At 41.4% G+C, this 17,572-nt stretch overlaps 1 protein-coding gene across 1 annotated transcript in view; it reads right to left on the bottom strand.

The window, feature by feature from the left end:
* The window catches only part of Mrps28 (mitochondrial ribosomal protein S28), a 130,608-nt gene that overhangs the window by 90,706 nt on the left and 22,330 nt on the right, over positions 1-17,572 (bottom strand). Inside the window, exon 2 of the mRNA NM_001412947.1 lies at positions 4,558-4,739. Within this exon, the coding sequence (NP_001399876.1) occupies positions 4,558-4,739 (182 nt within the window). The remainder of the gene's footprint in view (positions 1-4,557; positions 4,740-17,572) is intronic.

Below are 17,572 nucleotides of genomic sequence, written 5' to 3'. Positions count from 1 at the left end.
ATAAGAGAAGAAAAATATCTTTAAAAAAAAGTACATACTGCAAACAGTGCTTTGTCTAAATCAGAGAGGAAGCCCTCTGCTCAGGAAAAAGCAAAAGGAGACTCAGACAAAACAGACAGATGTGTTGTACGAATGAGAAGCAAAAGCAATACACCAACACAAAGCACTGCCTGCTTTGAGTAAGCATCCACAATGCAGCTCTGCCCACCTTCTTCTAACAGCCATGCCTATACCGTAAGACTTATGCCTGTCGTTGCCCTGTCAGATCCACCACATGGAAAGATACCTGCAAAGCAGTACCTTCAAATTTTATAATTTTTTATTCATCTGTGTGTGTGTGTGTGTGTGTGTGTGTGTGTGTGTGAGAGAGAGAGAGAGAGAGAGAGAGAGAGAGAGAGAGAAAGAGAGAGAGAGAGAGAGAGAGAGAGAGAGAGAGAAGCAGGCAAACAGAGACAGAGACAGACAGACAGACAGAGACCTTTCAGAAAAGGTCTTCCTCTGTGCCCCAGGTTGGTCTGACACTTACTATGTACACCACACTGACCTTCATCTTCTGCCTCAGTGCTCCAAGTGCTGAATTGTGGGTAGGTACTGTCACTCCTGGCTTTGATTTTCAACCTTCAAATATTCTTGCTTAACCTGTTCTTTAGAAAAATCAAACTCTGGAGTCTTGCAAAAACATTAAAATTAGCTTTCACGACTGGGCATAGTGACTCATGCCTGTAATCTCAGCACTTCAAGGCTAAGGCATAAAAGATGGCTGTGAGTTCAAGGTCAACCTGAGCTACTTAATAAACCAGCCACACAACCAAACAGGCAAAGGATTACGGGACTGGCAAGGCTCTGTGTGCTCAGCACGTACCCTCCAGAGGACAGCTCAGACCTGCTGAGTGCCAGACACTCCTTTCTTAGCTTCCCTATTCCCATATAACCCTAGAAAACCTTCTGCAAAAGTTGAGGACTTTTTGGTGCCAAGATTGGAAACTATTTATTTAAAATATAATCTATACATAAATATTAAAACAAAAACACTAAGTGCAGGTTTGGTGGCATACATCTGTCACCCCAGAATTTGGGAGGCTGAGAAAGAAGGAGCACAGAAAGATCATGGCTTTGTCTAAATCATGGCCAACATGGGCTACAGTTGAGACCCTGTCTTAAGAAACAAGACGAGAGCCCAAATAAATACTTTGGAGCTTATAAAAGGCTGCTAGGCTCATGGAAATACTGAGGTAACCAAACGGACTCCAAATACCATTGAATATGTTTACTAAAATAAGGATAAACTAAAAATATATGTAAATTTACATTTAACTAGATTTCTGTTATCTTTAACTGTATCTTCCCATTCTTAAATTATCCTAAATTAGAATGTGCACAAACATCTGAATGAAGGCTAGGGAGGCGTCTTACGGGTACAATGCTTGCCTAACAAGTACATGCCAGCATGGGGACAGGTGATACCCAGCTTGGGGCTGTCTAAATAAAGGTAAAAACAAAAACAAAACAAAACAAAAACTAAAACTAAAACAAACCAACAGAAAAACAAAACAAACAAACAACAACAACAACAAAAAACCCCCATGATTCTCTCAAATATTAAAAGAAAAGAAGGGATCAGGATTTATTTATACTAAATAAATATGTATGACCTATTTGCAGTGACTCGAATGTGTCCTAACAGGAGAGCCAGGCACCCTGAATCTGGCCCCCCCAGAGGTCTGATGGTCTGCCCATAGAGTTCTTCTGCAAAGACCTGTCAAACCCACAACTCTGAGGCAAGCTACAGGATCTCAACATCCAGGCTCTTCAGAGGTGAGGCACTGTCAAGCTGGACCTCATTACTGCCTGCTCCTGTGACAGTGACAAAGGTCTGGTTAACGGTTGTTTGTAAGCTCCCACCCACATGTTTTGCAAACAAATAGGAATGAAAGATGGCTGAAACAGTAACTGTACAGGCCTTACACCTTCCTGCAGTACTTTCAAAGTGACAGACACTTTGTAGACCATTACTAATCTGAAGACTTTCAGGAAGAACCCACACAATTCTACACATGCAAATTAAGAGATTTAATAAGTACTCTGTGGACAGTAGAAAGCCTCATGATACAATATAAGCCAGACAAAGAACATCCTAACCTAGGTTCTCTCTTTAAAAACATGTCATGTATTGTAGGTAGCAGAAGAAAATCTCCAAGCTCTCCAGGTTAAGTAGTAACTGAAGTACTCCGTGGGCACACTGACAAATGTATCACTTCAGTCCACAGAATTGGGCACAGAATTGAAGCTTCAGCATCTGCGTATCATTTTCAACAAGGTCCTCTGAGGGCATCTCACTTTTACATCAGCACAGGCTGTGAGCAAAGGTCTTCTCTGACTGTTGCACTTTGTCACAATGTCCCTTTCCACTTGTAGAGTTAGTGCTATGTTAAGCTAATTTATATCTAGTTTATATGCTTATTTACTATCTACCACCCCCATTAGATAGAGTCTTTATTTCACAAGGATAGAGAATGGTGTTTTTCCCCAGCTCTATCAATAGTGCCTGGCTCACTGAAGAGGTCCAGTAAGTACTGTGAATATTTGAATACACAAATGAACACAACAACCCTTGCACCACCCTGTTCTCAATCTTCATTCATAAATCCATTCATTTTGTAAGTACTTTGGAAGTGAAGTATGTATTTCTGTAGGTAGTAACTGGATACTGGACGCATAGTTTGTGAAAGCAGGAGCTCAAAGACAGCTACTGCAGGCAGCTATGGGATCAAGACATGCACACCTTTAACAATCTTAAATATAGAAAGAAGGAAGGAAAGAGTGAAGGAGGGAGGCAGGGAGAGAAGGAAGGGAGGGATGGAGGGAGAGAGAGTGCAAGGGAATAAAGGAAGAAGGGCGGGAGGGAGGGGGAGTGAAAACAGCAACTGCTCTAAGAACTAGAGATTCTGTATGCGCAGCTCCTCCCTTTGGAGAACAGATGGAGGTAGGCCGTGCACAGTCACTCCTTAAGAATGTGTGCTCATGTGGTATGTGGACAGTTCTAAATGAAATCCTAAGATTTAATAAATATTGCAACAGATTCAACACTTAACCATTTAAAGCCTCACTATAAAGAAAATTCAAGACATACTATAGTCCACATAAGAGAAATATCAAATCTTAAATACCACACTTAAAATTTGCAATTCAGCAAATAAAGAACGAGAATCATATCTAAAACTTTCTATTCAAACCACTTTGAAGGCATTTTGAAACATGCTTAAGAAAATGACATATAACATGTAAAACTTTAACTAAATAAGATCAACCAATATTCATAAAGAATTACCTATAGAAAAAGATTAACAAAACATTAACAAAATTCTATCCTTATAGATAAAGTACTAGATGTGGTAGTACACACGGAGAGCACTCAGGAGGCAGAAGCAGGAGGATTGCCATAAGTTCCAGGACAGTGAGGGCAGCATAAGAAGACAGTGCCTGGAAAAGGACCCAGGTATTTGGAAGTTACAGTAAACTTGACTGACTAGGGAAGGGTCCCCTGAGAGGTACCTCAGCAAAACGATTTCTATGGCGTTCATGTTCACTTTGCCACAGCAGGTCAACCTGGAGAAAGAGCAGACCACTCACTCCACCGAGGCCGCCTCCCTGGCAGTAAGATGACAGAAGATGACAAGAGGCCTTCTTTGTATGAAATGAAATGTATTTCGTCTTAACATTACCGACATACCATCTATTAATAAAAAGTGGTCTGCTTCTGCCCACAGAAGTCTTGGATATCTGAGGGACAGCTTTAGGGGACATATGTTCACACCTGCTCCTCCCTAAGATTTCATCTGTCCGCACTGGGCCCTCAAAGTAGTGAAGTCCATTGGTCACAAAGATAGATGGGCCTGGTTAAACTAAATGAGTCACACAACCAAACCAAAATTCATCAACCTGGAAAGGGGTCTGATTGGAGGGAAAGCATCTTACTAGGGATAGGAGGGAGGTAAGAGGAATCAAAATGTACCATATGTATATATGAAATTATCAAGGAACAAAAACCCTTTGAGGTAAATCAATCTTTATGAATACTATGCATGCACACATAGGCACATGCCTGGTAAAGATATGCATTCACGTGTGTACTGTGTATGGAGACCAAAATCAACATTTTTTTTTCCTTTTTTTTTTTTTTTTTGGTTTCTCAAGACAGGGTTTCTTTGTAGCTCTGGCTGCCTGAACTCTCTCTGTTTATCATGCTAACCTCAAACTCAGAGATCACAAGGGCTGGGATTAGAGGTGTGTGCCACCACTGTCTACCTTGTATTCTTTTTGAGACCGTCTTTTATTAGCCTCAAGCTCCCTAGCAGGCTATGCTGCCTGCCAGTGAGCCCTAGGGCCAGCCGTCTCTGCCTCCCTGCACGGGATTACAAGAGCATGGAGCCACACCTGGCTTTCTGTGGGTGCCCACAGTTGGAACTTTGGACCTAATGACTAGAGATCAAGCAACTTACACAGTCACTTCCCTATCCTATGATCACTTTAAAGTCACTTGGAAACGATTCTACTTACTCGCCATCCACGTCTGGTCTTTTACATACACAGTGAAACTTGCCACCAAAATCTATGTAGAGATCATCCTCCACGATGTGAAAGATCCGCCCAATGACCAGTTTGTCCTTGGCAGGCCCCATCTGTGTCAGTGGAGAGTGTCTCAGCATGGAGGCAAAGGATTCCACAGGTTTTGGAGACTCCTAAATATAAAAAGAAATATTTATACTCATAAAATTCATAAAAATTCGAGAGTAAGTTTAACAAGGACTTAAATAGGAAACCTCACAAAACCAATCTGCTGTACACTCACACTGTGCTGAATTAATTCAAAACCAAAAGTGGAAGTTTGCTCCAAAAGACATTTGTAAGTTATACTCTTTTGTTTCCTCCTCCTCCCTTTCCTTCTCACAGAAGAACCAGAGGAAAGGCAGAGGAGATAGGATACCACAATGACTCTCGAAAGCACAGGGCCGAGGGGAGCAGGGATGTGCATGGTACTGTCAGAAGCTGGACTCTTGAAGCACACACAAGGAGAGCACACTGACCTCACTCCCAGAACTGACCATCTGCAAAAAAGCCTAGTGCAGAGTGTCTCACTCAAAGTGAGTGAGTGGCTATTCAGGTCGAAAGGACCAAGGCTTTCATCACAGTCACCAATGTGAACATGAGTTCTTGTTATAGAATAATTTTAAACAGATCCAGTTTGTCTTCCTTCTTTTTTTCTGACGTAAAATGCCACACAGGATGTTATAAAAGTATTTTCTTATTCTTACAGTTGTTGTTCAGCTATTCTTCAGAAATCTGTGACTACGAATGTGTTTTCTAGTCACTTTTAATTTGAATATGGGATGTATGTATAGATGTTGATACAAAAGAAATACAAATTTTCTATTTGTGAGAGTGAATCATAGAGGAATATTAACAATTTGATCTCACTGTCTACCTGCTTACACCTTGAATTATGAATGATTCAAGGATTATTAATCGTTTAGTAGCATATATCTTCAATTCCACAATTACATTTCTAACAATTTTAATGTTGCTCCGAGGATTACAAACTCAATCGCTTAGCCCTGTGAGGGTCCCTAGGAGAATGAGATAACACTCTGGTGGCAAGAGCCACAACCCAGCCTTTGAAAAATGCATACATGTTGAAGAAATCAAACCAACTTCATTTCATACACACTTGAGACATGCCTAGGTGTTGAATTTGGCTCAAGGGTCATAATTTTCTGAGGAAAATAGTTGACTGACACTGTTAAAGTGGTGGTGGTGAGGGGTGGAGGGAGGGTTGGGGAGGCTGGCAGTGGGTAGAGATGATCTATTATAGTGGGAAGTAACATACCAGGAAGGACTTCTTAATATAAAGGTGAGTGTGAACCAAGGCTGTACGTGTAGATCTGCTACACCAGGTGGCCAGAGCACATGCCACCAACTTGTAACTCCTCAGAGTATATTAAAGGTCCCCAGAAAAGTACCTTAAAAAGCAGGTCCTGCATACAGACAAGGGAAGAGCACCTCCTAGAACAGTGGCCTCCTCAATCTTGCTAATGGTATGACCCTTTAACACAGCTCCTCAACCATAAATTATTCTCATTGCTACTTAATGACCACACTCCTGCTACTGTTGTGAAGCATAATATAAATATCTGTGTATCTGGTGGCTTAGGCAACCACTGTGAAAGGTTGACCTCACACACACAAGAGGTTGTAACTGACAGGTTGAGAACCACTGTCCTAGAGACTCAACACCACCTTTCCCTGAACTTCACTCTAGAAACAGAGCAGAGTCCCACCAAATAAGCCATGGGGAAGAAGCACCACGGCAGCCACTATGATCCTCTGTTTGAAGCCACTAAAACCACCCACAGCTGCCAAGTCACTGTCAGAGCACCTAGAAAGACCAGAGAAATATCAATGTGGGGTGTGACAGTGCTTAAAGCCTGAAGGGTCATCACCCACACCCCTCACTTCCCCTGCTCCACGTCTGTGCTGATCTCTACCAGGGTTTTCTTCTTTTACTTTTCCTTCCCCTGACTCATTAGCTCCATAGTCCAAGTAAAACAAGAAGACCCAGAACTTAAACATCTACTTAGGGCCTATTCCTAACTACACAAATCTCCTTCACAACCCCAGGCGGGCTAACCTCAGTATGGCAGCAAGTAGCACTTCTTCCTCAGGTTTAGAAAACAGAGTTTGACTGTTTGGATTCCTTTGGGCTAGCAAGATGGCTCAGTGGGTAAGGGCACGTGCTGAGAAGCTGAGACCTGAGTTCAATTCCTGAAATCCACTTAGTCAGAGAGTGCCAGCAAGTTACCAAGCTGTGACAGGCCTGCTTGGGTACGTGCATGTGTGTGTGTGTGTGTGTGTGTGTGTGTGTGTGTGTGTGTGTGTGTGTGTGTGTGGTGTGTGTGTGTGTGTGGTGTGTGTGTGTGTGGTGTGTGTGGTGTGTGTGTGTGTGTGTGTGTGTGTGTGCGTACAAATAGGTGAAAATAAAATCAATTCCCTTGAGATTTTCAATAAATCTGTTTTAAAATATTTATTCCATTGTGCATTTCTCTAAAGGTATAATATTTTTAATCAAATGGAAATTAAATATTTCTTTCTTTTCTGCTACCTTTGTTTTTACCACATTTTACCACAAATGTGTTTTCAATGAGTGACAGATTTTACGGTAGCTAAGACTCCTAGGTTAACACCTACGTTTGTTCTCAAATAGGATGTTCATCATCACTCATTGACCTCTGGATGTCATTCTAGATAATCAGATAAAAATGGCAGGACCAGTGGCTTAAAATCTATAAGAAGTTGGGAGTCAAAAGAGATTTTAATCAACACAATGATAACATTGAATTGGTAAGAAAGTTTTGCCAGCAGCATGCAAGGTACACCAGCGAAAGGGAGGAAGTTAGTTTTATACATTTGAGTTTTAGTACATAAACTCACATAAAATTTCAAAGAATGCTGGATGTCTAATTAACAGCTTATGGAAATACTGCATATACTTCTATGCCTATTAATACAAACAGTCGTGTCTAGTGATAGTATTCAGCCACAAATCCCCAAAATTATACTAGGTACTAAATGCAATAGCTTTAGGCGAGAACTATTTTTCTTCGCATTATTTATAGTAAAAACTCTAGAACACAAAAATATGTCTCACTTTAATAATACATATATAGTTTACATGGGTCTCAGGGTTTCATTACTGTGAAGAGACACCATGACCAAGGCAACTCTTATAAAGAAAGATATTTATTTGGAGCTGGCTTACGGTCTTTTTAGAGTTTCATTGCTGTGAAGAGACACCATGATCAAGGCAACTCTTATAAAGGAAGATATTTAATTAGGGCTGGCTTGCAGTCTTACAGGTTTGTCCATCATCATCATGGCAGGAAGCATGGAAGCGTCCAGGCAGACACGGTGCTGGAGGAGTGAGAGTTCTGCATCTTGATTCAAAGGTAGCCAGGAAAAGACTCCATTCTGCAGGCAGCCAGGAATTCTGCACTGGGGGAAACTTAAACACTAGAAGCCATTAAAGCCTGCCTACACAGTGACACACTTCTCCAACTAAGCCATACCTATTCCAATAAGGCCACACCTCCTAACAGAGCCACTTTCCATGGGTCAAACATACACAAATCACCACATTCCACTCCCTGGCCCCCATAGGCTTGTTCAAACACATGAATCTATGGGGGCCATAGCGTAATGCAAAATACATTTAGTCCAACTTCAAAAGCCCCCATAGTCTATAGCAGTCTCAGCAATGTTAAAAGTCCAAAGTTCAAAGTCTCTTCTGAGATTCATGTAATCAATTAACTGCAATCCCTTATAAAATCAAAATCAAACAGCAGATCACATACTTCTAACATCACAGAATATACATTATCATTCCAAAACATCATAGTGAGGAAATACTAAACCAAAGACCAAAAGCCAGCTGGACGAACTCCAAACTCTGCATCTTCATGTCTGACGCCCACTCCTTTCAGTTTTGAGGACTACAGCACACTTCTTTCTCTTGATCATCTCCACTCCCTGTTAGCAGCTTTCCTCAGAAGGTATCCCGTAGCTCTGGCATCTCTAACATTTTGGGGTCTCCAAGGCAATTTCAGCTTCACAGCTTCTTGTTCCAATGTCTGGGATCCACATATGATCCTCTGCACTCTTCCAAAGAGCTTGGGTCATTTCTCCAGCTCTGCCCTCTGTAGCACTCTGGTTGACTCCACTCCACTGCTGCTACTGGTCTTGGTGATCATCCCATGACGCTGACATCTCCAATACACTGGGGTTTTCCCTGTAACCAGACTTCACCAATAGCCTCTCATAGGCTCTCTTCATGGTGCCAAGCCTCAACTTCTTTTCCTGACCCCTTCAGTCCTGGGTTGTCAACTACAAATGAGGCTGCACCTTCACCAATGGCCTTCCCTGGCCTCTCACAGTGCCAAGCCTCAGAAGCTCTCCATGGTCCCTTCATGTCTTCAAAACCAGTTCCACTTGAGTGATTCTTACACTAAGTACAGCTGCAGCACAAGGTATGACCTTGGCTATCTCTGGAACACAGCTTCTGTGTGCTCTGAGAAAACACCTCCCAGAAGATTTCACCTCAGTTATGCTGGTCTCTTCTTAATCATCACTAATTTCTTAGCTCCAGCTAATCAGCACCCGCTTCTATTCCTGACTCTAAAGCCAGAGTCACATGACCAAAGCTGCTGAGTTCTGCTGCTTGCTGGTGCTAGAACATGGTCCCCCTTGTTCTATTATACCATCACCGGATTTCTGTTTTCCAATTCCTTCACTGTCTAAGCTTGGCTGTACTGGAACTTGCTCTGTAGACAGACCTTGAACTCAGAGATCTGCATAGCTCTGTCTCCTGAATGCTGGGATCAAAGGTACATACTACCACACTTGGACCTAAGCTTTTCTCTACTTGGAACTTGCTCGGTACTAGGCTGGCCTTGAACTCAGGAGCTGAAAATTCTACATCTTGATTTAAAGGCAGCCAGGAGGAAAGTCTCTCTTCTGTGCTGGGGGGAAGCATGAGCACTAGAAGCCCTCAAAGCCCTCATATACAGTGACACACTTATCCAATAAGGCCACACTTCCTAATAGTGCCACTTCACATGAGCCAAGCATAGTCAAACCACCACAACATATAACTACAATATCATGTTTATGAGGACACTTAATATGTAGATTTAAATCAAAGGTTACTAGTGCTTAAAGAAACAAGAACATGTACTAGTTCAACTATTTTGCTTAGCAGATGAATATTAAGGCAGTAGAGTAGGAAACTCAGTTCGGTAGGAAGATTTTACCCAATATTACAAATTAAACCATGAGAAAAACCTGCAGGCAAAGAGGAAGGCTAGAAACCCCAGTGGAAGGCAACCAGAACTGGCTGGAACCACTGGTGCAGTTACGAAAGCACTCCAGCCTCTGCAGGTGACCTGACTCATTAGGACACACACCTCGGGGTGGAGACTTACAATGCTAAAGTGACACAGGATGCATGAAGTTCTATGCAGAACTACATATAACAATTAAGGAGAGCACACATGCTAAGCAAGAAAGCCTAAAAAGCCCAAGCTGTGTGGCATAAAAGCCCTAACCCTCCACTCAGTACTGCTGTTTGAGCTTTTAAACCTCCGTTCTCTGCTCGGGTCACTCCTACTTCTTGGGAGTTTACTGTGCCTCTGCTTCTGTCCAATGCCTCAAGAGCCTCTAGAACTCCTCTGGAGGTGGCTATAGGTAAGTCACTCAAACAGCACCTATAGATAGGTATTCCTAGAAACTAAGTTTTAAAAAGTAATTAAAATTTCTTATAGATTCAGCACCTCTTTGATTTTACCCATTAAGCAGAATAGTATCGCTGCAGGTATGTTTGCTAGGACGGGGGAGCATGCGGAACATGATGATAGCAGCAGCAGAGGGAGCACATCACCGCAGGCCTTCCAATAAAGGTTCAGAGAAATTCTTTAGAGGAGGGAATTTGTGCAGGTCAGAAACTTGGAGTAAATAAAAATGAGGAGAACACTGTAAAAAGAGTGAGCATATAACAAGTAACTACTATTTCTCTTATTCTTCACAATTTAACAGGTAACAGCCTGTTCATGAGCAACACGTTCATTAATGACACAACAGTCAATTCTCTAAGATAATGCAACAGTCCTCTCCAGACAGCAGAGTAGCAGCAGACCTAACAACAACGAAAGTCAAAGATGAGACGAAGCCGGCAGAACCACAGGGCAGCTGGGTAAAGTCATGATACAACCAGAGATTCCAACCCAACCACGACTAGAAAATGATGAGGACATGTCTGAGCTCAGCACCCAACACACAACTGAATATAAATTACAGGATTTCATCCCACAGCAGGGGGATAGTATTCTTTGCAAGCTCATGTGGAATAGTCACCAGGTTAGACCAACTTCCAGACCATAAACACTCACATTTAAAATGGTACTCAGCTGGGAGTGTAGGGCACTTGCAAGGCCCTAGAAATGAACTCCAGCACCACACACAGAAAGAAAGAAAGGAGAAGGGCTCAGAGGAGAGGAAGGAAGGGAGAGAAGGATGGCGGAAGAAGAAGTAAGCATATGGTATTTGATCTCAGGCCACAGCAGAGTTAAACTAAAAGAGAGTTCAAAATTACCTTGGATTTGGATAGTAAACTACACGCAAAAGACAAAGCAGAACTCTCAAGAGAACTATAAAAGTACTTTGAAGTAGTTTAAAATGAAAGCAGAACTTAGCAAATGGTGTGCCATGCAGTGGAAACATGCTTGAATGTTGTAGGACTGACATCCGTGTCTGACTGCCCAAGGCTCTGACATCAGCTAAATCTATAGTAAACAAAGGAAAACATTAAAATTAGAGCAGAAAACAGTAAAATTGAAAACAAGATGTCAATTTAAAAAAGTGATCACAAGCAAGCATTGTTCCTTTAAAAAAAAGTGTTGATAAGACTCTAGCCAGGCTAACCAAGGATAGGACAGACATGGGAAGAACCTGGGAAACGCCTAGCAGGTAAGAGTGCTTGCCTGGTGCTCCTCCAGGGGACAGAGCTCAATTCCCAGATCTATGTCAGAAGTGTCACAACCACTTGTAACTCCAGCTCCATTATGAACCCCATGTCCTCTTCTGACCTTCACAGACACCCATAGACATTTACACACACACATAAGTAAAAACAAAAAATAGATTAAGCAAAAAGACAGACACTAAGTACTGATATAGAAGCCCCTACACTAATGGGGGATGCATTCCAAGAATCCCCAGCACACACTTAATACTGCAGATAGCACCAAATTGTAACTGTACTATACTTTTAAAAATCACATTATTTAAATATAATTTTTAAATTAAATTATTTAATTTAAATTTTATTTATTAATAAACAAATTTAATTAATTTTTAAAACAGACACACGAATAAGTTAACAATAATAATTAAGAAAATACAGCAACCGGTTAACCGGGAGTCCCAAACCCAAGGATCCTGGCCCGCAGCAGCTCTCTGCTCCCAGACGCCGTGGGAGAGAGACCTCACCGCCTGGTCAGGTGGGCACTCCTGAGGCTGCAGAGCGGAAGAGACCACCAACACTGCCCACCCCTGCCCACATCCCTGGCCCAAGAGGAAACTGTATACGGCCTCTGGGTTCCCGTGGGAGAGGGCCCAGGAGCGGTAGGACCCCTGTACCTGAGACACCGCCGGAACCTGAAAGGACAGACCGGATAAACAGTTCTCTGCACCCAACTCCCATGGGAGGGAGAGCTAAACCTAAAGAGAGGCAGACACGTCTGGGAAACCAGAAGAGACTGCACTCTGCACACATCTCTGACGCCAGAGGAAACCACCAAACGCCATCTGGAACCCTGGTGCACTGAAACTCCTGGAAACGGCAGCGCAGATCTTCCTGGCTGCTGCCGCCGCAGAGAGCTAGAGGGCAGCACCCTGAGAGCAAACTTGAGCCTTGGGACCACAGGTAAGACCAACTTTTCTGCTGCAAATGACCTGCCTGGTGAACTCAAGACACAGGCCCACAGGAACAGCTGAAGACCTGTAAAGAGGAAAAACTACACGCCCGAAAGCAGAACACTCTGTCCCCATAGCTGACTGAAAGAGAGGAAAACCAGGTCTACACCACTCCTGACACACAGGCTTATAGGACAGTCTAGCCACTGTCAGAAATAGCAGAACAAAGTAACACTAGAGATAATCTGATGGCGAGAGGCAAGCGCAGGAACCCAAGCAACAGAAACCAAGACTACATGGCATCATTGGAGCCCAATTCTCCCACCAAAGCAAACACGGAATACCCAAACACACCAGAAAAGCAAGATCTAGTTTCAAAATCATATTTAATCATGATGCTGGAGGACTTCAAGAAAGACGTGAAGAACTCCCTTAGAGAACAAGTAGAAGCCTACAGAGAGGAATCGCAAAAATCCCTGAAAGAATTCCAGGAAAACATAAATAAACAAGATGAAGCCCATAGAGAGGAGTCACAAAAATCCCTGAAAGAATTCCAGAAAAACACAATCAAACAGTTGAAGTAATTAAAAATAGAAATAGAAGCAATCAAGGAAGAACACATGGAAACAACCCTGGATATAGAAAACCAAAAGAAGAGACAAGGAGCTGTAGATACGAGCTTCACCAACAGAATACAAGAGATGGAAGAGAGAATCTCAGGAGCAGAAGATTCCATAGAAATCATTGACTCAACTGTCAAAGATAATGTAAAGCGAAAAAAAGCTACTGGTCTAAAACATACAGGATATCCAGGACTCAATGAGAAGATCAAACCTAAGGATAATAGGTATAGAAGAGAGTGAGGACTCCCAGCTCAAAGGACCAGTAAATATCTTCAACAAAATCATAGAAGAAAACTTCCCTAACCTAGAAAAAGAGATACCCATAGGCATACAAGAAGCCTACAGAACTCCAAATAGATTGGACCAGAAAAGAAACACCTCCCATCACATAATAGTCAAAACACCAAACGCACAAAATAAAGAAAGAATATTAAAAGCAGTAAGAGAAAAAGGTCAAGTAACATATAAAGGCGGACCTATCAGAATTACACCAGATTTTTCGCCAGAAACTATGAAAGTCAGAAGATCCTGGACAGATGTCATACAGACCCTAAAAGAACACAAATGCCAGCCCAGGTTACTGTATCCTGCAAAACTCTCAATTAACATAGATGGAGAAACCAAGATATTCCATGACAAAACCAAATTTACACAATACCTTTCTACAAATCCAGCACTACAAAGGATAATAAATGGTAAAGCCCAACATAAGGAGGCAAGCTATACCCTAGAAGAAACAAGAAACTAGTCGTCTTGGCAACAAAACAAAGAGAAGAAAAGCACACAAACATAACCTCACATCCAAATATGAATATAACAGGAAGCCATAATCACTATTCCTTAATATCTCTCAACATCAATGGCCTCAACTCCCCAATAAAAAGACATAGATTAACAAACTGGATACGCAACGAGGACCCTGCATTCTGCTGCCTACAGGAAACACACCTCAGAGACAAAGACAGACACTACCTCAGAGTGAAAGGCTGGAAAACAACTTTCCAAGCAAATGGTCAGAAGAAGCAAGCTGGAGTAGCCATTCCAATATCAAATAAAATCAATTTTCAACTAAAATTCATCAAAAAAGATAAGGAAGGACACCTCATATTCATCAAAGGAAAAATCCACCAAGATGAAGTCTCAATCCTAAATATCAATGCCCCAAATACAAGGGCACCTACATACGTAAAAGAATCCTTACTAAAGCTCAAAACACACATTGCACCTCACACAATAATAGTAGGAGACTTCAACACCCCCCTCTCATCAATGGACAGATCATGGAAAGAGAAATTAAATAGAGACGTAGACAGACTAAGAGAAGTCATGAGCCAAATGGACTTAACAAATATTTATAGAACATTCTACCCTAAAGCAAAAGGATATACCTTCTTCTCAGCTCCTCTTGGTACTTTCTCCAAAATTGACCATATAATTGGTCAAAAAACGGGCCTCAACAGGTACAGAAAGATAGAAATAATCCCATGCGTGCTATCAGACCACCACGGCCTAAAACTGGTCTTCAATAACAATAAGGGAAGAATGCCCACATATACGTGGAAATTGAACAATGCTCTACTCAATGATAACCTGGTGAAGGAAGAAATAAAGAAAGAAATTAAAGACTTCTTAGAATTTAATGAAAATGAAGGTACAACATACCCAAACTTATGGGACACAATGAAAGCTGTGCTAAGAGGAAAACTCATAGCGCTGAGTGCCTGCAGAAAGAAACAGGAAAGAGCATATGTCAGCAGCTTGACAGCACACCTAAAAGCTCTAGAACAAAAAGAAGCAAATACACCCAGGAGGAGTAGAAGGCAGGAAATAATCAAACTCAGAGCTGAAATCAACCAAGTAGAAACAAAAAGGACCATAGGAAGAATCAACAGAACCAAAAGTTGGTTCTTTGAGAAAATCAACAAGATAGATAAACCCTTAGCCAGACTAACGAGAGGACACAGAGAGTGTATCCAAATTAACAAAATCAGAAATGAAAAGGAGACATAACTACAGATTCAGAGGAAATTCAAAAAATCATCAGATCTTACTATAAAAGCCTATATTCAACAAAACTTGAAAATCTGCAGGAAATGGACAATTTCCTAGACAGATACCAGGTACCGAAGTTAAATCAGGAACAGATAAACCAGTTAAACAACCCCATAACTCCTAAGGAAATAGAAGCAGTCATTAAAGGTCTGCCAACCAAAAAGAGCCCAGGTCCAGATGGGTTTAGTGCAGAATTCTATCAGACCATCATAGAAGACCTCGTACCAACATTATCCAAACTATTCCACAAAATTGAAACAGATGGATCACTACCGAATTCCTTCTATGAAGCCACAATTACTATTATACCTAAACCACACAAAGACACAAAAAAGAAAGAGAACTTCAGACCAATTTCCCTTATGAATATCGACGCAAAAATACTCAATAAAATTCTGGCAAACCGAATCCAAGAGCACATCAAAACAATCATCCACCATGATCAAGTAGGCTTCATCCCAGGCACGCAGGGTTGGTTTAATATACGGAAAACCATCAACGTGATCCATTATATAAACAAACTGAAAGAACAGAACCACATGATCATTTCATTAGATGCTGAGAAAGCATTTAACAAAATTCAACACCCCTTCATGATAAAAGTCCTGGAAAGAATAGGAATTCAAGGCCCATACCTAAACATAGTAAAAGCCATATACAGCAAACCAGTTGCTAACATTAAACTAAATGGAGAGAAACTTGAAGCAATCCCACTAAAATCAGGGACTAGACAAGGCTGCCCACTCTCTCCCTACTTATTCAATATAGTTCTTGAAGTTCTAGCCAGAGCAATCAGACAACAAAAGGAGGTCAAGGGGATACAGATCGGAAAAGAAGAAGTCAAAATATCACTATTTGCAGATGATATGATAGTATATTTAAGTGATCCCAAAAGTTCCACCAGAGAACTACTAAAGCTGATAGACAACTTCAGCAAAGTGGCTGGGTATAAAATTAACTCAAATAAATCAGTTGCCTTCCTCTACACAAAAGAGAAACAAGCCGAGAAAGAAATTAGGGAAACAACACCCTTCATAATAGACCCAAATATTATAAAGTACCTCGGTGTGACTTTAACCAAGCAAGTAAAAGATTTGTACAATAAGAACTTCAAGACTCTGAAGAAAGAAATTGAAGAAGTCCTCAGAAGATGGAAAGATCTCCCATGCTCATGGATTGGCAGGATTAATATAGTAAAAATGGCCATTTTACCAAAAGCGATCTACAGATTCAATGCAATCCCCATCAAAATACCAATCCAATTCTTCAAAGAGTTAGAAAGAACAATTTGCAAATTCATCTGGAATAACAAAAAACCCAGGATAGCTAAAATTATCCTCAACAATAAAAGGACTTCAGGGGGAATCACTATCCCTGAACTCAAGCAGTATTACAGAGCAATAGTGATAAAAACTGCATGGTATTGGTACAGAGACAGACAGATAGACCAGTGGAACAGAATTGAAGACCCAGAAATGAACCCACACACCTATGGGCACTTGATTTTTGACAAAGGAGCCAAAACCATCAAATGGAAAAAAGATAGCATTTTCAGCAAATGGTGCTGGTTCAACTGGAGGTCAACATGTAGAAGAATGCAGATCGATCCATGCTTATCACCCTTTACAAAGCTTAAGTCCAAGTGGATCAAGGACCTCCACATCAAACCAGATACACTCAAACTAATAGAAGAAAAACTAGGGAAGCATCTGGAACACATGGGCACTGGAAAAAATTTCCTGAACAAAACACCAATGGCTTATGCTCTAAGATCAAGAATCGACAAATGGGATCTCATAAAACTGCAAAGCTTCTTTAAGGCAAAGGATACTGTGGTTAGGACAAAACACCAACCGATTGGGGAAAGATCTTTACCAATCCTACAACAGATAGAGGCCTTATATCCAAAATATACAAAGAACTCAAGAAGTTAGACCGCAGGGAGACAAATAACCCTATTAAAAAATGGGGTTCAGAGCTAAACAAAGAATTCACAGCTGAGGAATGCCGAATGGCTGAGAAACACCTAAAGAAATGTTCAACATCTTTAGTCATAAGGGAAATGCAAATCAAAACAACCCTGAGATTTCACCTCACGCCAGTGAGAATGGCTAAGATCAAAAACTCAGGTGACAGCAGATGCTGTCGAGGATGTGGAGAAAGAGGAACACTCCTCCATTGTTGGTGGGATTGCAGACTGGTACAACCATTCTGGAAATCAGTCTGGAGGTTCCTCAGAAAATTGGACATTGAACTGCCTGAGGATCCAGCTATACCTCTCTTGGGCATATACCCAAAAGATATCCCAACATATAAAACAGTCATGTGCTCCACTATGTTCATCGCAGCCTTATTTATAATAGCCAGAAGCTGGAAAG

The sequence above is a fragment of the Rattus norvegicus genome, chromosome 2 (genome assembly GCF_036323735.1).
Source record: "Rattus norvegicus strain BN/NHsdMcwi chromosome 2, GRCr8, whole genome shotgun sequence".
NCBI classification, from domain to species: domain Eukaryota; kingdom Metazoa; phylum Chordata; class Mammalia; order Rodentia; family Muridae; genus Rattus; species Rattus norvegicus.
This window is presented reverse-complemented; position numbering and strand designations above follow the sequence as displayed.